Below are 23,858 nucleotides of genomic sequence, written 5' to 3'. Positions count from 1 at the left end.
AGGGGTTTCTTTGGTCTCATGAGTAAATATATAGCTAAAAACAAAATTTATTGAATGTATCTATTACCTGCTGAAAGAGTCTTATCTCTGTCTCACATAATAGAAAAGTTATTAGCCTCTGAACACCATCGTGGTTGGCCTGTGTCGTGTCAGGCTGGGCTGGGTTATGTCGGGCCGCTCATTTTTCAGCTAAACATAAACATCGTTTCGCTACACTTGCTCACTGGTTCATAACAACGCTCCTTCATTTCCTCATTGGTCAGTCTGTTTCTCCACATAACTCCGCATTCTTTTCTCGAATAAGTCATTTCCACTTCTCTCACTCTTGACCTGTGTCCTTCCAAAAGGGTCCAAGCTTCACTTCCATAGCTCAAAGTAGGATCATAATACTGTCCCATAGCATCTTTTTAACTTCCATGTTCACGTCCCTATTATTTATCACTGTTTCAACGAACCAGCAACAAATTTTCCCTGCTGTACCCTTTCGAGCACATCATCATATAAACGTCCATCCTTACTCATTACACTACCTACATACTTGACGGCACTCACATTCTCCATTTCCTAACCATCCAGCCTCGCCATGCATTCTGTGCTTTCATTTCTACCGAAGACCATAGCTTTATTCTTAGCTAAATTCACTTTTAGATTTCGCTTCCTACACACATTGCCAGATTCATTCATCAAGCTTTGCAACTTCCATTTGTCTTCATTTGTCAATATGGTATCATCAGAAAACAACAGCACAGGCAGTTTCCAAACCCTACCCTCACTCAGTAAGGACAAGCCAGCATCCACTGCCCTATGTTGTATATCTTTTAAAATGTCATCCATATAATAACGTACAACCGCGTAGACATGATGCACCCATATTTCAGTCCAACATTCAAAAAAAAAGAAATTATTAGATTCATTCTCTATGCGCATCGTTACTGTAGCACCCTCATACAAACTCTTGACAGCAAATCAGGCGCTGAGTTCATTACCGGACTAAGCGCCAAAACTACAAAATGCCAGAAAATGTGTTTAAAGTCTGGCAACTTTAAAACTTTGGTATCTCGGTAACTGCTTGAGTTATTTTGATATGTGTTTTTTTTTAAGTGTAGCTTATGGTATTTCCTTTATTGCAATAACTTCTATTTTGCGCTATCTGTCATTAATCATGATGATATCGTGTGAAGAAGGATAATTTTGCCCCCCATTGCCTAACCGATCGGCTAAGAAAATATTCTGATCCTACTACCAACTACAGAAATGCATCATAAGAGGCCAATAATATATTAGCATAATGTCCCAGGAGTGTCATACTGTGGAATAAAATCAAAGTTCTATGACATAAATATTATTATTTTCACAATAATAACAGTTTAAAGGTCGGAAACTTTGCGTGTTTTTCTCGGAGTTTTTGCCACCAATAAACACGAGCCACATCACAAAACATCAAGAAAAACATTAAAAATTATTATATTGCTGATAATGATAAAAAAGTAAGACAGCATTCAATGTATGAGGACATTATTAGAACACCCCTGTAACCTGGATGATAAAAAAAAAAAGAACCCATAACCTGAAAAAAAAAAATAAAAAAAACACAGTTACGAGTACCAGTAACTTCACAAACACAATGGCAATATTAATAATAGCAATAATGGTTAAAAAACATTATAATAATAATGAGACAGCACTCACAAGGCAGGTGAGAGAACAATACTGTCTCTTCTCTTCCCTCCAAAGCTGCTGGTGGGAGTAGTATCAGGCATCAGCTTATTGGCTAGCTGCAGTGCAACCCAACTATCTGATTGGCCAGCTTCAAGGGGGGTAGGGTAGCCTGGTAATGCTCTCACATTCACTTCAACAAAAGGGGGGAGTCAACATAAGGAACATAGGACAGGCTGAACTCATAGGAAAAGCGACCATACAGCTGGCGGAAGTCTGGACCCAGTCGCCTGCCTTGAGCACTAGTGCGGAACAGGACTTTTTTTTTTTTTTTTTTTTTTTGCTGTGTGGCACGACAGCGCAACACACGTCTACTCAGCCAGGAGTTTGACCCCTTTGTAGGTTGTTTCTCAGCACTTTTTTACTTCTGGCGTATAAAGGGATGGTTTAGCTGTTTGGTGCATGTAGGTGCTTGGCGGCCATTTTAGCGCTTAGCCCGGTAATGAACTCAGCACCTCAAATACTATAGTTGTGGCGCACTACTCTGAGGTTGTCATTATCGTGCCCTGGCAACTAGCCGTCAACAGTGCTCCTAGTTTCGTGTATAATATATGCTTGTGATTCGTTTATAACATGTTCGTGTATAATAATATTCATGTATACTATATTAGGTTATAATAATATGATTAGTGTATAATATGATACGAAATTGGACGCACTGTTGACAGGTAGGTTGCCAGGGTACGATAATGGCAACCTCAGAGTCGTGCGCCGCGACTACAGCTTCCAATCGACTCCTAATAGCTTCCCATCGACTCCATGTATTTTCAATACCTTTCACATTCTTGTCTATCAACTTCGTCACATGCTTTTTCCAAAACCATGAAGGCAGCATACAACTTTTTTCCTTTTTCTAAATGCTCTTCCATTAAATATCTGAGAACGAATATCTGATCTACACGACTCCTTCACTTTCAAAAACCCCATTGTTCACTGCAACTATTATAGTTCCTCGGTTATCTCCCCATCTTTATCGATAAGTAGCCTACCATTTATAGTTACTATTGCACTGAGAAGAGAAATACTAGTACCCCTATGACTCACACATTTCTCTTTTCCATTTTCCTTTGTAAAAGGAAACATTTACACTTGACTTCCAATCCTCCCTTACCTGACCCCCAGGCCATTCTACTCTTCCTCTAAATCCAGTCTGTCACTGTTTCCTCTGTATTTCAACGTTTCGTCGTACACTCAATCAATTCCTGGGACTTTCTTCATTTTGACTGTTTTCAGTGCTTCAGTTACTTCCATTCTATTGATCTCTTCCGTCTTCTCGCTTCTCTCCTATTCCCAGCCATTCCCCATGCATTCATACTTGCGCTACTTCCATTCTCTATATTCAGCAGCGCCTTGAAATGTTCTCTCCATCTGCTCACTTTCTCTCTCTTCTCCAGCAACATTCTGCCATATTATTTTTTCACCCTTCTCTTACTCTCCGTGTCACCTTGCCTTACTTTCTTCACCTCTTTCCAACACAGTTTCTCATATTCCCTCCATTATACACTCACATATCTTCCAAACTCCTTATGTACTATTTTCTTACTCTCTCATACTGGTTTCTTCATCTCATTCCTCTTCTCAACAGGCATTTCTCTTTTCCGTTTCTCTACATCCTTCATTACTCTACTTTCCATCCAGTCTCTGTATTCCTTCTTCGTCTTTTCTACAGTTCATTTCACCTCTTCATTCCACCATGCTGTTCCTTTCACCCCCACATGTCTTCTCTCCACCCTGCACACTACCTCAAACGCTGCACTAATTTCTTCTGTGAATATCTTACACGTATCTTCCACCTCATCCATATGCCCCAGATAACATATACCCACTCTCTCCACTTCTCTCATGTACTCCGCTTTATTTTTTCCTCCTCCAACCTTTCTTGTCTCTTTCGAGGAACTGCTTTCTCCTGTCTTTCTCTACTCCTGTTCACTCATGGCTTTTGCATCTCGATCTTTACCACCACAATGTAGTGGTCAGACAGTCCACTCCTCCAACCTCTATACATCCATGTTAATCACAAATCTTCTCATTCGATCATTCTGTCATTACCTTACGTGAATCCAACTCATCACCCATCCTCTTTATCACTTATTATGTGTACCTGTGGATCATCTAGTGCCAGAAGAGGGTATTGGCTATCACCAAGCCATTCCAAGCACAAACGTCCACCAGAGCACTACTGTTCTCATCGTCCACTTCAGTGGGTACACCCCACTGTCTAACTACCCCTTATTTTCCAGCACCTCACGCTTATTTATTCATACCTTCAGTGAGAAACACTCTTACTTCTCTCAGATTTTACCATGCATGTTTCCACATCTGCCTTATCTTTCACTCTAGGCGCTTGGCCCTCTGCTGAAGCATACACACAAACAGTAGCCAACACATGTATTCCTACTTTCATTCTGACTCATACAATCTTTGGACTTTCTGACTCCTACTCCTTTATGCTAGCCTTCACCTCTTGCATACAGCAATGCAAACATCTTTTACTCTCTCATTCTCCTCAACTCCAGTACATTGTTATGCAGTCCATACTTCCATTCTCTTGCGCACTCACCCCACCATTTGGTGTCGGTCAGTCCACATATATTGACATTTGCCTCCTCAAGTACCTGTAAAATCTCTTTTTCTTCCATCTCACCATTCGCACCTCACATATTCCACTCTGCCATCTTTAATGTGTCCCTTGTCTGACCTTTGGTCGTCAGTTGTTGGTCCATCCGGGTTTCAGGCTTGGTGCTTCTTTTTCAGTTTGCTGTTTCACAGGGCGGGACAGTAGCCCTCGGTAAATCCAATTTATCGCCCTAACACGTTGGGAACATGTAGCTTTGGTAGTAAGATTGCTACCCAGCGCAGAAAATATTTTCCTGATTTGCAGGAAGCCATTTGATTTTCCACTCAGTGTAAACTTACTTCAGATTAACCGCACACCGAGTAAGTGAATGATGGACTTCCCCATCCACCATAAATGTGTCAGTGGAAGAAAATGAGGCCATTGGGTGATAATAGGTGCATAAAGGAAAATGGGTGATTGTGGAAATGACCCATTGGGGTTGTAGCTGGAGACTGGCTTACGTACTCGTAAGTCTACAATTACAGCTGGGATGCTAGGCGTGAGATGGTCATGTAAGATAGGAGTAAGATGTTCAGGCACAACTAGATAGCCCAAGCTTCCTGCTGAGAAAGTCCAGGGCGAGAAGGTGCACTGGGAAGGTGGATTGTGATGGTCTGATGAAGTGAATGTTATATGACCTGGTATCGGTAGACAACCTAAGCTCTCAGTGGGAGAAAATGGCTGGGGACATCTCTGTCCAGTGGGGACAGATGTTAAAATCCTGAAGTTGAAATGACCTCTCTCTTTAGGTTGTGGTGGTTCCTCTTTCTGAGGTGATAATTGTATGATACCCTGGTGGGCCAGCTGAGATAGCCAAGAGATGACCCTATGGTGTAGGTATGAGACTGCCTGGTCAAGTAGGCATGAAAGAATCATGTGTAGGTGGATGGCCTGAGCTCACAGAATGAGGTCGCTATGAGACAAATGGGTGTGAGACTGTACGGTGTGTGGTTATCACCTAGAGTGTCTCTCTCCTGGTAGTAGATTCACGGAGATACAAAGCCTCTGGTAAGGTAAAAGCTTTAGTTGTTCACCTACCCAGGCATTTATTTTACCATCGTGTACGTGAAACTTACATATGATTACATTAGAACACTTCAGACCTTATGGTAAATCCTCTTGTAACGAGATCAGCAAGGACTTAATAATAGGAATACTCAACATTATCGCAATTTTGGCTACACTTTTATTTGTCACATTCAGTTATTTAAACTGGCGTCATACTTGCAACCAGAGTTTACCGTAAATACTTACTGAGCCAGAAAACGTTTTCCCCACACTCCCGATTACGACTGTATGCGGCAAGCGAATACCCAAATGACTCCACAATACAAACTTCTGATACAAATACCATCATTTGTGTGTGGCAACAAATATATATATATATATATATATATATATATATATATATAGAGAGAGAGAGAGAGAGAGAGAGAGAGAGAGAGAGAGATTGTATGTCTATCTATCTATCTATCTATCTATCTGTTTAGTAATTTACGGAGGTCTCCGGTCGACGATAAAAAGCCAGAAATGAGTCATAATTTGGGAACCGGTGGCCCGGTTGGACTGGAAGTTGTTTTACTTTTCATGTTAAGTTGGAGCATTTTAACGATACCGTGTTCCAACAAAAAATGCCCTACGTTGTGCTGTTTTTGCTGTTACGGTAACAAACCAACCAACCAACATTATATATATATATGTATATATATATATATATATATATATATATATATAATATATAATATATATATATATGTATATATATATAGGGGAGTCGGTGGCTGAATCAGTAGAGAGGCGGCCTGCAGTCCTCATGGACCCAGGTTCGAATCCCGGCTGGGGCAGGAAACAGCTTAACGATTTGAAGTTCATAAAAGCAGACTTCTTGACCTACCAGATGACCCGCCGACTTGTAAAAGTACCCTCGCTAAAACCAGTACACCAGTCCTGTATTAGACAACCCTAGCATGTATTCAGCATGGACGGTGGGTGTTAGCGCCGAAGTGGTGACATGTGGAGGTGTAGGAGGATTTCTGGGCTTTGGGATGGGCTACTGCCCCCGAGATATAGGCCCTGGAGCCTTTATATATATATATATATATATATATATATATATATATATATATTATATTTTTATATTGTACAAGGATTTATTCACCCATATATGGAGTATGGCCCACACTTGTTGGATTCTTACCTTGCACAATACTTTTAACCCTTACACCGCGGGCATGTTTACCAATGTTTTGCGTGTCCCGCGGGGTTATTCGGGCTCCGACAGACTCTCAAAAAATATTTGCCAAAAATCAGTTATTAGTCCTAGAATATTAAAATTACATATGCTTATGGCACATACCTTCAGCTTTCTCCTGGAATGTTTGCTGAGCCTTCGTCTGTTACCGTAGGACTTGTGGAGACCTCTGAAGTTGGGTAACGAAGTCTCCACTTTACACTTCCCGACAACCCGTAATATGATTACCACAGCCAGATATTAACACTATAAACACTACTCTATGATTATCAAGTAGTTTGGGATCCATACTCCAAAAAAAAAAAAACACTGTGAAAGCAATGAAAATTACGAGCGCGTATGACCTTCGCACTTGTGCTAGTTCGCTCTTGGTACTCTGTCATTTATTATTCATAAAACCCCTCACACTTTATATTTCTATTACTATATAACACTTATATATATCTGGAGCTTTTATCCATAAGTTTCCTTCAGTAGTATTAGTTTATTGTCACTGAAGTCATTCAATTTTTCATTCAGTAAAATACGTAGAGAGCCACGGATTCACTTTCACTGTTATAACATAAAGTATTTGTACTCATATTCTTATATTACTAATTACTTACATTACTATTTACATTTTCCATTGTATTTTCAATATATACACTTCTGTTTTACTTACACTATGTTATTCACTGTCATTTTCAGTAAGATAAAACTATAATACACTGTTCAATCATATGTACTGAACATCCATTGCTTTCACTTGCTATTTACACATTATTTACACATTATTTCCACATTACTCTCCTTTCCCACTTGCACTTTTAGAACTGCTTCTGGCTGTGGTTATCAAAGAAGCAGGTAACACAGAGGGGAACCTGGCACTCAGCGCACTGTCAAGAGGTGCGATTGAGCTCAGGTGTGCGTCAGGTGGTCTGTGCACACAACTGGCACCTGCGGATCGCAGCCTTCCTTTTGCCTGTGGCAGGCATTAGCACCAGTCTGTGCCGATCCATATACACCCTCTGCTCAAGTCGGTCGGGAAGTGTTACTGGATGGCGCCTTGGAGTTGCTGCTGTCACCCTACCATATCTTTCCAGCAGCTGCTGAACACAAGTCCTGGCGAACAACCTCAGGGAGAAGGACTTGGGTGGCTTGACCTTCATCTTGTACAGGATGAAGGCGTTCAGCATCGTCATATCTATGAGATGGAGAAAAACTTTCCTGTTCCACCTAGTATTCTTCCTGAGGCAGTCGATCTCACCAATCATGTCGGACTTGTCCACCAGCCGCATGGTGATATTGTTGTCTAACACAACATCAGGTTTCATCACAGGTTCGCCTGTCCTACGGTCGACTTCCCACTGTCTCTCATTTCCCCCTTATGTACGGTGGTGAGCATGTGCACAACCCTCTTGTCATGCCACCGTATTGCCAGCATCTTCTCAGACTTGCGAAGGTGCACGTCTCCTCACTGCGAGGTTCCTGCCTCTGTGAATTTAGGGAAGTGGGCACGATTACTTTTCACAGTGCCGCAGGAGCCAATGCCGTGCTCTGAAAGGTATTTGGCAAGTTTCGGTGCTGTATAATAGTTGTCTGTATACAGCACATGATTCCCACCAAAATACTTTTCAAGGAGCACTTTCACTACACAGCCTGAGAAGCCAAGGGGGTGTGTTTTATCCAGATCGACAGTGCTGGCTGAATAAATGATGAAGTCAAGGATGTACCCCGTCTTACAGTCGCACAGTACAAAGAACTTGATTCCAAAGCGATGGCGTTTGCTCGGAATGTACTGTACAAACCGAAGACGTCCTCTGAACAAAACCAAGGATTCGTCAATGACAACCATCTGAAAGGGGTGGAAAAATGACATAAACTTATCCTTCATTCTGCTCAGAATCTCCCTGATCTTCCAGAGTGGGTCGGTTTGGGAAGGTACATCGTTGTCGGCAAAGTGCAGTATTTCCCATGATGTTCCGGAAGCGATCTCTGGCCATGTACTTATTGAAGGTGGGTGAGGGTAGTAAGGGGTCCATGGACCAGTATTCTTCCAACTCATGCTTCTTTGAGTGTGGCATGAGAAGCATGAGGGCAAAGAACACATACAGCTCCTGCACTCCCAGCATGGACCACTGTTGCATCTTGGCTGCACCTGTACCACTTGCAGCACGTTGTGATTCATACCTGTTGGTCTCATCACATATGTGCTGCATGGCTTCGTCATCTAGGAAGGCCAAAAGGAAGTCCACACACTCAGCATCATCGTCAAGAGTGAAGGCAGGCTGTACTCCTGAGGAACTCTCATCAAAAACTAAATGTTCTGGCACAAAATTGGACCCTTCCGTCCACGCGAAGGCATCCAGGATTCCCTGTCGTGGCGGTGTAGGATGGGTGAGGGTGGTGGGTGGCTGTAAGGGAGATTTACCCCGTTCAAGGTCACTCGCACTGACACTGAGTTGCCGTACAGCACTAGCAGCCCTTACTCTAGTAGCAACACTACTTTTACTGGTCCAGGATTTACCTCTTCCTCTACGGCCTGCCTTCACTGTTGATGCTGGTGGTGACTCCAACGATGAAGACTCCAGAGATAATTCAGCAGACGAAGAGGAAGAAATGAGTGAAGTGGGGAGGTGAATCAACTCGGGACTCATGGCGGGCTGGGTCACGCGGGGACATTGTTCTGGGGCTAACACTCCTCCTTTTCACTCCCTTCCCAAATTCCTTCCCTTGCTGCACTAACGGCTCCTTTCCCTTGGAGCTAGGGATAACTTTCGACACTGAAGCACTCGTACTAGCACTTTCTGGCACGATTTCCTCACCCAGCTCATCACACGATTCCCCCGAAGGGTCAAAATCACTATCCATCATCACCATTGACAATTTCGCTAGTTCACGTTCCACTGCAGAGTCCTTTCCTGCTTCCCTCACGACTTTTTCTGGGTGTAGAGGTCACGGGGCCCTTTGCAATGGGCTCAGAAGCGGCAGAAATGGCGGGGCGCGAGTGCGACATGTTTTGACCACAGCGGAGGACAAGGAACTAAATGCCGCGGCTTATCTGAGAAGGCAAGGGTTGACAATGACAATGAGGATGACAGCTGCTAACTTACATGCTAATAAATTATTGGTAGAAAATCTCACCAATACATAAAGAAATAGGTAGTTCCAGGTGAACGTAAATGTCACTTAGGCTTCTCCCTTCCTTACTGATATATATTTTTATTACAGACATAGATTACAAGGCATAATTCAAAGGGGAAATTACTATGGTAATGTAGCGAATGAATGCATGTGAGGTGTTGTCAGGTGATAATTAGCCAATTCCTGGTGTATACCACTATCACTTACCTTATTTTTTTTTGGTATATATTATTTTGTATAAGTATAGGGCATAGGGCTTATTTCAATGGATGAAATCTGTGGAAAAATCTGGGGGAGATTTGCTTAGCGCAGCGCGGCCTGGGAGGTGAGAGGACAGGGTAATGGAGGGGAGGTAGGGAGGAGAATCAGGAAGGGGGGAAAATCGCTAAAATGTCAACAATGGATGGGAGTACAGATGAGATTTGGAGTGCTGACTAGTGTTGGACATTGGCAGTACTGATAGATGATACAAGCCACCACTTGAAAGCCTAGGATAATTCAAAATAACACAGAATCACAAAAGTGACGCCCTGCAGTATGATCCATTGCGCCCGAGCGTCACAAAAGTGACGCCCCGCGGTTAAGAGGTTAAATAGGGTACAGTCAACGGCTTTTTGTCTCATCAGCTCTCATTCTTTCACTGACTCCATCAGCATCGCTCTGTGAAGCAGTGCTCTCTCTCTCTCTCTCTCTCTCTCTCTCTCTCTCCTATTGTTAGTACCCTGGCCTCTGTTCTTCTGAGTCCTCTGTTTGCATTCCTGCACATGATGGTGGGCACTAATTGTTTTATCTTTTTTTTTTTTTTTTTTTTTTTTTTTTTTTTTTTTTTTAAGGGTAACGTGCCCTTGAGGTGGAGTCAGGATTCCGGGGGATTGAACGGTGACGGGATGAGTGTGTCGACTATTTATTTGGGCATTCTGTTGTTTAGTTCTCTCTCAGTTATGTTTTTCTCTTTCCTTGTTTTCTGGAGATACCTCACCAAATCTTTGGGTGAGGAAACGAGACTGGATGATGATAATGGTAATGATGATTATGATTTATTTTTTTGTTTTGTTCGTGGTCCGTTGCACCAACTTGAACCTACACCAGCTGAGTGTTCACTGTTATAAAATCAGCCACCCGCTACTGATTTTTGTACGATTTTTATACATGGAGCTTTTCCCCTTGTCTATGATTGCCTGAACGCAATTTCAGTGCGCAAACGTGTTCTGCTCCCCACACTGCTGAGTGTGGTCAGCTACTGGGTGGTTGGCCACACTCCAAACTCACGGTAGTACCGCACTGTAGGCTAATTCCAAACAACAATGGTACTTACCCGTTTCTGTTGTGCCGGTTCTTTACAGGAAGCCAAAGTAATGCCCATAATTCATGCTGAATTAGTGTGGCGTTGTTTTCCTATTCACTTTCCAAAGTTAATAATTATAGAGGAACATAGCACCTTTAGTAAACTCTATGTACCAGTACCTTGAGTAAACAAAAGCCTAATATCAACCATGTTCCCCACAGCACACAACAGGTAGGACCCTCATTGAGGTGAGGTCCGAGGGAGTGGTGGAGGTGGGAGAACAAGAGTATCAGCTGTTGGCACATTCTGATGACACTTACTCTAGTAGCAACACTACTTTTACTGGTCCAGGATTTACCTCTTCCTCTACGGCCTGCCTTCACTGTTGATGCTGGTGGTGACTCCAACGATGAAGACTCCAGAGATAATTCAGCAGACGAAGAGGAAGAAATGAGTGAAGTGGGGAGGTGAATCAACTCGGGACTCATGGCGGGCTGGGTCACGCGGGGACATTGTTCTGGGGCTAACACTCCTCCTTTTCACTCCCTTCCCAAATTCCTCCCCTTGCTGCACTAACGGCTCCTTTCTCTTGGAGCTAGGGATAACTTTCGAAACTGAAGCATTCGTACTAGCACTTTCTGGCACGATTTCCTCACCCGACTCATCACACGATTCCCCGAAGGGTCAAAATCACTATCCATCATCACCATTGACAATTCCACTAGTTCACGTTCCACTGCAGAGTCCTTTCCTGCTTCCCTCACGACTTTTTCTGGGTGTAGAGGTCACGGGGCCCTTTGCAATGGGCTCAGAAGCGGCAGAAATGGCGGGGCGCGAGTGCGACATGTTTTGACCACAGCGGAGGACAAGGAACTAAATGCCGCGGCTTATCTGAGAAGGCAAGGGTTGACAATGACAATGAGGATGACAGCTGCTAACTTACATGCTAATAAATTATTGGTAGAAAATCTCACCAATACATAAAGAAATAGGTAGTTCCAGGTGAACGTAAATGTCACTTAGGCTTCTCCCTTCCTTACTGATATATATTTTTATTACAGACATAGATTACAAGGCATAATTCAAAGGGGAAATTACTATGGTAATGTAGCGAATGAATGCATGTGAGGTGTTGTCAGGTGATAATTAGCCAATTCCTGGTGTATACCACTATCACTTACCTTATTTTTTTTTGGTATATATTATTTTGTATAAGTATAGGGCATAGGGCTTATTTCAATGGATGAAATCTGTGGAAAAATCTGGGGGAGATTTGCTTAGCGCAGCGCGGCCTGGGAGGTGAGAGGACAGGGTAATGGAGGGGAGGTAGGGAGGAGAATCAGGAAGGGGGGAAAATCGCTAAAATGTCAACAATGGATGGGAGTACAGATGAGATTTGGAGTGCTGACTAGTGTTGGACATTGGCAGTACTGATAGATGATACAAGCCACCACTTGAAAGCCTAGGATAATTCAAAATAACACAGAATCACAAAAGTGACGCCCTGCAGTATGATCCATTGCGCCCGAGCGTCACAAAAGTGACGCCCCGCGGTTAAGAGGTTAAATAGGGTACAGTCAACGGCTTTTTGTCTCATCAGCTCTCATTCTTTCACTGACTCCATCAGCATCGCTCTGTGAAGCAGTGCTCTCTCTCTCTCTCTCTCTCTCTCTCTCTCTCCTATTGTTAGTACCCTGGCCTCTGTTCTTCTGAGTCCTCTGTTTGCATTCCTGCACATGATGGTGGGCACTAATTGTAGTATCTTTTTTTTTTTTTTTTTTTTTTTTTTTAAGGGTAACATGCCCTTGAGGTGGAGTCAGGATTCCGGGGGGATTGAACGGTGACTGGATGAGTGTGTCGACTATTTATTTGGGCATTCTGTTGCTTAGTTCTCTCTCAGTTGTTTTTCTCTTTCCTTGTTTTCTGGAGATACCTCACCAAATCTTTGGGTGAGGAAACGAGACTGGATGATGATAATGGTAATGATGATTATGATTTATTTTTTTGTTTTGTTCGTGGTCCGTTGCACCAACTTGAACCTACACCAGCTGAGTGTTCACTGTTATAAAATCAGCCACCCGCTACTGATTTTTGTACGATTTTTATACATGGAGCTTTTCCCCTTGTCTATGATTGCCTGAACGCAATTTCAGTGCGCAAACGTGTTCTGCTCCCCACACTGCTGAGTGTGGTCAGCTACTGGGTGGTTGGCCACACTCCAAACTCACGGTAGTACCGCACTGTAGGCTAATTCCAAACAACAATGGTACTTACCCGTTTCTGTTGTGCCGGTTCTTTACAGGAAGCCAAAGTAATGCCCATAATTCATGCTGAATTAGTGTGGCGTTGTTTTCCTATTCACTTTCCAAAGTTAATAATTATAGAGGAACATAGCACCTTTAGTAAACTCTATGTACCAGTACCTTGAGTAAACAAAAGCCTAATATCAACCATGTTCCCCACAGCACACAACAGGTAGGACCCTCATTGAGGTGAGGTCCGAGGGAGTGGTGGAGGTGGGAGAACAAGAGTATCAGCTGTTGGCACATTCTGATGACACTTACTCTAGTAGCAACACTACTTTTACTGGTCCAGGATTTACCTCTTCCTCTACGGCCTGCCTTCACTGTTGATGCTGGTGGTGACTCCAACGATGAAGACTCCAGAGATAATTCAGCAGACGAAGAGGAAGAAATGAGTGAAGTGGGGAGGTGAATCAACTCGGGACTCATGGCGGGCTGGGTCACGCGGGGACATTGTTCTGGGGCTAACACTCCTCCTTTTCACTCCCTTCCCAAATTCCTTCCCTTGCTGCACTAACGGCTCCTTTCCCTTGGAGCTAGGGATAACTTTCGACACTGAAGCACTCGTACTAGCACTTTCTGGCACGATTTCCTCACCCAGCTCATCACACGATTCCCCCGAAGGGTCAAAATCACTATCCATCATCACCATTGACAATTTCGCTAGTTCACGTTCCACTGCAGAGTCCTTTCCTGCTTCCCTCACGACTTTTCTGGGTGTAGAGGTCACGGGGCCCTTTGCAATGGGCTCAGAAGCGGCAGAAATGGCGGGGCGCGAGTGCGACATGTTTTGACCACAGCGGAGGACAAGGAACTAAATGCCGCGGCTTATCTGAGAAGGCAAGGGTTGACAATGACAATGAGGATGACAGCTGCTAACTTACATGCTAATAAATTATTGGTAGAAAATCTCACCAATACATAAAGAAATAGGTAGTTCCAGGTGAACGTAAATGTCACTTAGGCTTCTCCCTTCCTTACTGATATATATTTTTATTACAGACATAGATTACAAGGCATAATTCAAAGGGGAAATTACTATGGTAATGTAGCGAATGAATGCATGTGAGGTGTTGTCAGGTGATAATTAGCCAATTCCTGGTGTATACCACTATCACTTACCTTATTATTTTTGGTATATATTATTTTGTATAAGTATAGGGCATAGGGCTTATTTCAATGGATGAAATCTGTGGAAAAATCCGGGGAAGATTTGCTTAGCGCAGCGCGGCCTGGGAGGTGAGAGGACAGGGTAATGGAGGGGAGGTAGGGAGGAGAATCAGGAAGGGGGGAAAATCGCTAAAATGTCAACAATGGATGGGAGTACAGATGAGATTTGGAGTGCTGACTAGTGTTGGACATTGGCAGTACTGATAGATGATACAAGCCACCACTTGAAAGCCTAGGATAATTCAAAATAACACAGAATCACAAAAGTGACGCCCTGCAGTATGATCCATTGCGCCCGAGCGTCACAAAAGTGACGCCCCGCGGTTAAGAGGTTAAATAGGGTACAGTCAACGGCTTTTTGTCTCATCAGCTCTCATTCTTTCACTGACTCCATCAGCATCGCTCTGTGAAGCAGTGCTCTCTCTCTCTCTCTCTCTCTCTCTCTCTCTCTCTCCTATTGTTAGTACCCTGGCCTCTGTTCTTCTGAGTCCTCTGTTTGCATTCCTGCACATGATGGTGGGCACTAATTGTAGTATCTTTTTTTTTTTTTTTTTTTTTTTTTTTTTTAGGGTAAAATGCCCCTTGAGGTGGAGTCAGGATTCCGGGGGGATTGAACGGTGACTGGATGAGTGTGTCGACTATTTATTTGGGCATTCTGTTGCTTAGTTCTCTCTCAGTTATGTTTTTCTCTTTCCTTGTTTTCTGGAGATACCTCACCAAATCTTTGGGTGAGGAAACGAGACTGGATGATGATAATGGTAATGATGATTATGATTTATTTTTTTGTTTTGTTCGTGGTCCGTTGCACCAACTTGAACCTACACCAGCTGAGTGTTCACTGTTATAAAATCAGCCACCCGCTACTGATTTTTGTACGATTTTTATACATGGAGCTTTTCCCCTTGTCTATGATTGCCTGAACGCAATTTCAGTGCACAAACGTGTTCTGCTCCCCACACTGCTGAGTGTGGTCAGCTACTGGGTGGTTGGCCACACTCCAAACTCACGGTAGTACCGCACTGTAGGCTAATTCCAAACAACAATGGTACTTACCCGTTTCTGTTGTGCCGGTTCTTTACAGGAAGCCAAAGTAATGCCCATAATTCATGCTGAATTAGTGTGGCGTTGTTTTCCTATTCACTTTCCAAAGTTAATAATTATAGAGGAACATAGCACCTTTAGTAAACTCTATGTACCAGTACCTTGAGTAAACAAAAGCCTAATATCAACCATGTTCCCCACAGCACACAACAGGTAGGACCCTCATTGAGGTGAGGTCCGAGGGAGTGGTGGAGGTGGGAGAACAAGAGTATCAGCTGTTGGCACATTCTGATGACACTTACTCTAGTAGCAACACTACTTTTACTGGTCCAGGATTTACCTCTTCCTCTACGGCCTGCCTTCACTGTTGATGCTGGTGGTGACTCCAACGATGAAGACTCCAGAGATAATTCAGCAGACGAAGAGGAAGAAATGAGTGAAGTGGGGAGGTGAATCAACTCGGGACTCATGGCGGGCTGGGTCACGCGGGGACATTGTTCTGGGGCTAACACTCCTCCTTTTCACTCCCTTCCCAAATTCCTTCCCTTGCTGCACTAACGGCTCCTTTCCCTTGGAGCTAGGGATAACTTTCGACACTGAAGCACTCGTACTAGCACTTTCTGGCACGATTTCCTCACCCAGCTCATCACACGATTCCCCCGAAGGGTCAAAATCACTATCCATCATCACCATTGACAATTTCGCTAGTTCACGTTCCACTGCAGAGTCCTTTCCTGCTTCCCTCACGACTTTTTCTGGGTGTAGAGGTCACGGGGCCCTTTGCAATGGGCTCAGAAGCGGCAGAAATGGCGGGGCGCGAGTGCGACATGTTTTGACCACAGCGGAGGACAAGGAACTAAATGCCGCGGCTTATCTGAGAAGGCAAGGGTTGACAATGACAATGAGGATGACAGCTGCTAACTTACATGCTAATAAATTATTGGTAGAAAATCTCACCAATACATAAAGAAATAGGTAGTTCCAGGTGAACGTAAATGTCACTTAGGCTTCTCCCTTCCTTACTGATATATATTTTTATTACAGACATAGATTACAAGGCATAATTCAAAGGGGAAATTACTATGGTAATGTAGCGAATGAATGCATGTGAGGTGTTGTCAGGTGATAATTAGCCAATTCCTGGTGTATACCACTATCACTTACCTTATTTTTTTTTGGTATATATTATTTTGTATAAGTATAGGGCATAGGGCTTATTTCAATGGATGAAATCTGTGGAAAAATCTGGGGGAGATTTGCTTAGCGCAGCGCGGCCTGGGAGGTGAGAGGACAGGGTAATGGAGGGGAGGTAGGGAGGAGAATCAGGAAGGGGGGAAAATCGCTAAAATGTCAACAATGGATGGGAGTACAGATGAGATTTGGAGTGCTGACTAGTGTTGGACATTGGCAGTACTGATAGATGATACAAGCCACCACTTGAAAGCCTAGGATAATTCAAAATAACACAGAATCACAAAAGTGACGCCCTGCAGTATGATCCATTGCGCCCGAGCGTCACAAAAGTGACGCCCCGCGGTTAAGAGGTTAAATAGGGTACAGTCAACGGCTTTTTGTCTCATCAGCTCTCATTCTTTCACTGACTCCATCAGCATCGCTCTGTGAAGCAGTGCTCTCTCTCTCTCTCTCTCTCTCTCTCTCTCTCTCTCTCTCTCTCTCTCCTATTGTTAGTACCCTGGCCTCTGTTCTTCTGAGTCCTCTGTTTGCATTCCTGCACATGATGGTGGGCACTAATTGTAGTATCTTTTTTTTTTTTTTTTTTTTTTTTTTTTTAAGGGTAACATGCCCTTGAGGTGGAGTCAGGATTCCGGGGGGATTGAACGGTGACTGGATGAGTGTGTCGACTATTTATTTGGGCATTCTGTTGCTTAGTTCTCTCTCAGTTATGTTTTTCTCTTTCCTTGTTTTCTGGAGATACCTCACCAAATCTTTGGGTGAGGAAACGAGACTGGATGATGATAATGGTAATGATGATTATGATTTATTTTTTTGTTTTGTTCGTGGTCCGTTGCACCAACTTGAACCTACACCAGCTGAGTGTTCACTGTTATAAAATCAGCCACCCGCTACTGATTTTTGTACGATTTTTATACATGGAGCTTTTCCCCTTGTCTATGATTGCCTGAACGCAATTTCAGTGCGCAAACGTGTTCTGCTCCCCACACTGCTGAGTGTGGTCAGCTACTGGGTGGTTGGCCACACTCCAAACTCACGGTAGTACCGCACTGTAGGCTAATTCCAAACAACAATGGTACTTACCCGTTTCTGTTGTGCCGGTTCTTTACAGGAAGCCAAAGTAATGCCCATAATTCATGCTGAATTAGTGTGGCGTTTTCCTATTCACTTTCCAAAGTTAATAATTACAGAGGAACATAGCACCTTGAGTAAACTCTATGTACCAGTACCTTGAGTAAACAAAAGCCTAATATCAACCATGTTCCCCACAGCACACAACAGGTAGGACCCTCATTGAGGTGAGGTCCGAGGGAGTGGTGGAGGTGGGAGAACAAGAGTATCAGCTGTTGGCACATTCTGATGACACTTCTGCCACCGCCGCCACCATCACTGCCACTGCCAGTACACAAATCTTCATCACCGGCGGCACCTCGGTCAGTTTCGGGGAGTGGGGATGGGGTTGAATCTTTGTCCCACTCTAACTCACATCTCGGTGGCTACGTGTACTGTACATCATACATTACTGTTATTTAAATAATATAATAATTCTGAAGATAAATCAGTTCCAATATGTCAGTGTAAAACGAATATTTAGTAGAGGTAGGCACAAATTTCAGAACACAGAGTACAGTAGTCTACAGAAATTTCTGACTACCGTGACTGCCCCTACAGGTGGTGTCTGTGTCGGTGCTGAAGCGACTGCCCTGGTGGAGTTGGTTGGCCGTGATAGCTGCCAGCGCTCTCATCCTTACCATTGTGGCTTCCGGTCTTGCCATGGTCAGTGACCGATATTTATCAGTTTTCATCCTTCATGTGTCTAAACCATTAGCCCATGCAACCTAACCTAACCTGACCCAACTTAACTTGATCTAACCTCACCTGACCACTAAGCAACTCTATGTCACTTCAACTCTCTTCCTGCAGGCTGGATTTTTCAAGAGGAAGAATATACCGGATGGGAGTACCAGTGACAACACCCAAAGCGGAAAAGGCGCCAAGCAAAGTCAAAACAATGAAGAGGAGGAGCCAACAGAAACCACTAAGATGTAAAGACCAGGATTTCCTATGTTTTGTGCCACACCGCTCTAGACATGTGGACTTCTTCAACCCTTTCAGCCCAACAACATACTTTCCATTATTATCTTATTACATGTTTAGTGTGGCCAATTGGTTGTTTATCCGAGTCGTCCGCCAGGGACTGGGTTAATGAAGGCCAATAGTTCCGTAATACCCCTGCAATCGATATCTCTCCTAAACCTGATATATCATCTATCAGCACTAAGATATAAATATACAAATTGTAAGCTTACTGATGTGGGTAACTGGATATGTCGACCACACAGCTGCAGAGACCAGCTAAATTTTTTATTTAAATAACAGAGCAGAGGAAGGAAAAACAAATAAAAAAATAATATAATATGTGGAGTTACCCCGAATGAATATTGGAAGATTTGAGAATCTTACTGAAAACAAATAAAAAAAATAATATAATATGTGCAGTTACCCCGGAATGAATATTGGAAGATTTGAGAATCTTATCGATAGTCTGACCATTTCATAAAACCCCTATTATGTCTTCAGAATCCAGTTTGAATAGACAGATCGGCAGTCAAGGGAAATATTTTCATCAAGAATCGCTGTAAACATCTTGTTTTCTTATATAACTCTTAAAATGTGACTTTAAAAATCTTACACAGTAGGAGAAAGATTATGTTACGATTTCATGTCCACAACTCCAGTCTGGCGTGTGTTGGGCAGGGTCATCTATTGGTGGTGAAAACAGTGTGTGTCTGGGTAGTTGTGAAAGAATCTTAATTGTCTCGTTCGTTCGATTGCCCGCCAGCATTTAATATGTGGCGTTGACTTGGGGGGGGGGGGGTTGATCATTGTTTTCAATTGTATACCCAGCAGTAAGGAAGGAGATGGCGCAGCTGACACGACGGGAGAAGAAAGAGAATAATAGGCCTGAGAATGTAGGAGTCAAACTTGCGTATGACTGGAAGAACCGTGTGACCCTCCCGTATATGGCGCTGTGATGATGTTACCAAGTTGAAACTATGCTCATGGAATATTGGTGGAGCAAAAGTTTAGTTACAGAATCCAGATATCCTTAGAGTTTTTGTTAAATTACGACAGTGTATGGATGCTGGAAGTGAACAAAAAAACAAAAATCAGAAAAGTGCTCCAGGCTTTAATGTGTTTTCTATGAAGTCAAACAATGGCCGCCACACACCACAGGAAAGGTGTGATGATGTTAAGTGTATGCTGTCAAGTTATATAACTCAAATCTCTTGTTGATACTAATGTTGAAGATATGATGAGATTAGGACTGTTATTATACCCAGATATAAGGTTGGGAGGGTTATACGTGACTAGATGGCTCACCTTATTATGAATAGGCTATAATTATATGGTGTACTGAATGCTTGTTTTCTTGACTATAGAAAACCATGCTCGTGTGGGCGTGCCTCGGATCGAAGCGGAGATGATGACTGTATATGACTGTGCCTGGGTGAAATGAAACCGTAAACAACCATGTACTAATACTGGTGAATATTTACAATAAGTGAAACTGTTGTGGCAAACTATTTAAAGGTTAATAGAAAAATCCTGAAAGGGGACTTGTCTTTTAAACGAAGTGAGATATGGAGTTCAGAAATTAATTTACATATAATGAAAAGGAGTTGCGTTCACTTAGTGAAAGAGGTATGTGCCAAACTGTTAAAGGTTCGGACCACGTACCGTTGCAGGTAACATTTAATACACAAGGAATGAATTACATGACCCCTGCAATGTTAATATAACCATCTGGGGACCTGGGTGTGTCTTGCCAAATGAATAGTAATTATCACTTAGAAAAAGTCCCAAGCATGATGTGGTGGATGTGGAAGACTTTAAAATTTTAGTGTGATGGAGGGCATGACACCAACACACCTCGAGACCAATGATTGTGTGAATATTGAGCATCCCATGAAAATTGTAAGGTTGTCGATTAAGTAACCCGGCGGTGTCTCAGACGGGGGGTGACGTACGGTACGACTTGGTATGAGAACCAGCCAAGGTGGAAGAGACTAGTTGACCCTATTGACTCAAAGCTGATGTGGAAATCCATTAAATGAAACGATAACACTGACTGAACGACGAATATGAACCAGAAGATGAACAGTTTAGAAAGCATAAAAAAAAAAAAAAAAGTTTAATCCGGCTCAGCAAACAATGACGCAGGATGTAGTTGACATAGTCTGCTCCGACAGTCCCAGTGCAAGATATTCCGTTTACATTGCAAGAGCTGGACAAGGTTTTTGAGGACATGGACAAATGCAAGCGTTATGTGGGTATACGCCCTTGTCTGATTTGTAACCTGCCAGTTTCTTAGTTTTGAATTCTTTTGAGTATCTTTTTAATGTTGTACTTTTTAACTTGTGTTATCCCGTTAAACTGTGTTATAAAAAGCTGCGTGTAATATTTAAAACTGGTGAAAAATTAGATTATGATAACTACAGAGGAAGAAGCATATATACTATATACTTTTTTTTAATAACAGAACGGAGGAAGGAAAAACTAATGAATAAAAAAAAAATCCATACACCAGATTACTGGTGTCCTCTGTTTATAAAATATCTGTAACAGTTAGATTTGAACAGCTGTAGGTTGAAATTTGGAGGGAAACAACTCTGGGGAAGTGAGTTCCAGAGAGATGCAGTTCGGGGAATGAAAGAATTCTGATAGGCAAAAGTTCTGCAATATGGCTGAGTGACACTCCAGTCATGAGCGCTACCAGATGCCCGTGTAGCACGAGGGAAGGCGTGGAGAGGTGGCACCATGGACACAACTTTGTCTGAGCATTTGCCATAAAAATATCTGTAAAATAATGCAAGGGAAGCAACATTCCTTCTTACTTGCAGGGGAGGTAGTTTATTTGCAATGGCAGGGTTGTTAATAATTCTAACAGCTTTGTTCTGAATTTTGTCTACTTGTTTTAATGCAACCTCTCCACATCCATTCCACAAGGGTGAGCAATATTCAAGCTGAGAGCACACATGACTCTTATAATTATAGCTAACTGCTCATCAGTGAAGAAGTTACGGACTCTGTACAATAATCCAAGTTTTCTTGAGGCCGTTTTAGCAAGTGATCTAACATGAGAGGTCCAGCTGAGGGCATTGTTAAGTGAGAAGCCAAAAACTTCAATACTTTTGGAGATGGGAATATTAGTAGCACTGAAGGTAATGTACAAATCTGGCAATATCTGTCTATTAGTAAATTGTATATATTTAGCTTTACTAGCATTAAATGAGACAAGGTTGTTTAGTCCTCATTCACTGATCGTAGATAGGTCTTGATTTATGAAGATGGCTGTACAGAGTTGAGAGGTAGAAATATTAGACTTTGTAAATGGGTGTCTGAGTGTTGAGTCATCTGCGTATGAGTGGATGGGATTGTGGGTGACAGATAAGAGATCATTAATATGAACCAGGAATAAGGTTGGCACCAGAACTGATTCCTACGGCACGCCGGCGTTAATTGAGTGAAAACTGGAACAGACATCATCCACCTTTACTCTAAAGGACACTAGCAAAAATGTGTGACGTACTGATCTTATACAGACTTAAATTATGGGCTAACAGACAAAAAATCAGACGGGTGTACGACAAGGACGAGGTTGTACAGAGTAGATTATCTAAACCGTGTGTGTCGTATTTAGCTTACAGCAAAGCTTATGATAGGGTCCCACGTAACATGCTACTTAGAGTCCTCAGATCATTAGGCTGCAGAAAGGTGATGTGAGCTGCAATCAAGGCCACTTATGAGTGTACTAGGAATGTGTTACGGTCTGCAGCAGTCACAATTACGGTGGGTTTGAGGAGAGGAGCACCATCTAACTGTATACTCGTATTCTTTAGTATCTCCATAGACCAAATTTAATGATACGGATGCTTTCAACGAATAATTGATGTAGTTGGGTTCTGAGGATGGTTGCACTGATTGCTGTTGATGGACGGCACGGCGATCCTAGCAACGTCACGTGAAATGTGTCTGATCTAATATGGTGATGGAATATAGTCAAGACTATAGAATGGTAATAAATTTTAAAGAACTAAATTCTTGTTGAAAATCGGTGATGATGGTGACGGAACCTCACTGTTAGGACGTGTGACTGAAATAAAGTATTCATGTAGTTATTTGTACCCAGGGGCTTGGTTCAGTGACGAAGCAATGACTTACACCGCACTGTCACTGCATGGAACATCAAATGAAGCAACAACCAATAAGTATGTTGTGTTCTGTGGCGTCAGTATTAATATGCTATACGAGTACGTTTACAAACAGAGTGTGTTTGCTGCAGTTGTAACTACTTACTACTGTATAGCTGTGAATCCTGATTTACAGATAACCCTGGATCAGTAACTGCAATTTACAACAAAACTATCAAATTTTTGTTGGGCGTGAGGGAGAACATAAACTTACTAGTATTTATATGCCTCATCGAGTCAGGAGTCCATCCACCACTATGTGACTGGAAAAAGAAGGCGAAGATTTCTTGAGTCATAATTTGAAGTGCTTGATGGAAAAAAAAAAAAGTTTTATTTTGTGTTTTAAATGTGCCGACAGACCAAAATGCCAGCTTATAGATTTATTAGAGATGCATTACTGTTTGATTGTGACGCCGATCCTTTAGACAGGATAAGCACACATACCAACGACAAACCAGTTAATGTTACACAACACATAACTTACAGAACCAACCTCAACCCCACCGTTAGTGTACACCAGACTTATAGAAACAGGGAGTTCATTCCATATTACAAGCATCAAGTGTTAACTAGATTACGTTTAATGATGTGTCATAACCTTACGATTGAGACGGGCAGGTGAAGCCGTACGCCAGCCGAAATGCGGTTGTGTACATGTACTGAGAGTGTAATACATGTTCTGTTTTAACTGTCCTCTCTTGGCTCCTTGTCATCCAGGGTTGGACTCTTCTGACATAAATGCATTGCATGGTGAGAATAGTAACATACCAAAAACATGTTGGTATGCTTATGAGGTATTAAAATTTTATGTGTAGTGTTGATTATAGCATCAAAATGCCAAGTATTTTTTGTAATGTTCTGTCATCCTTGTAGGCTTGGATCATTTAATATTTACAGGCCATTT

General features: G+C 42.6%; 1 protein-coding gene across 1 annotated transcript in view; it reads left to right on the top strand.

Annotated features, from left to right (window-relative positions):
• The window catches only part of LOC145399102 (uncharacterized), a 32,271-nt gene extending 13,458 nt beyond the window's left edge, over positions 1-18,813 (top strand). Inside the window, exons 3-5 of the mRNA XM_080271848.1 lie at positions 17,972-18,133; positions 18,372-18,476; positions 18,624-18,813. Coding sequence (XP_080127974.1) covers positions 17,972-18,133; positions 18,372-18,476; positions 18,624-18,749 — 393 coding nt within the window. The 3' untranslated portion in view covers positions 18,750-18,813. The remainder of the gene's footprint in view (positions 1-17,971; positions 18,134-18,371; positions 18,477-18,623) is intronic.
• The last annotated feature ends 5,045 nt before the right edge of the window (positions 18,814-23,858 follow it).

Source organism: Coenobita brevimanus, chromosome 47 (assembly GCF_032717465.1).
Source record: "Coenobita brevimanus isolate Jiangsu-jjx chromosome 47, ASM3271746v2, whole genome shotgun sequence".
In the NCBI taxonomy this organism is placed as follows: Eukaryota; Metazoa; Arthropoda; class Malacostraca; order Decapoda; family Coenobitidae; genus Coenobita; species Coenobita brevimanus.
Note: the sequence above shows the minus strand (reverse complement) of the source record. Positions and strands in the feature narration are given on the sequence as shown.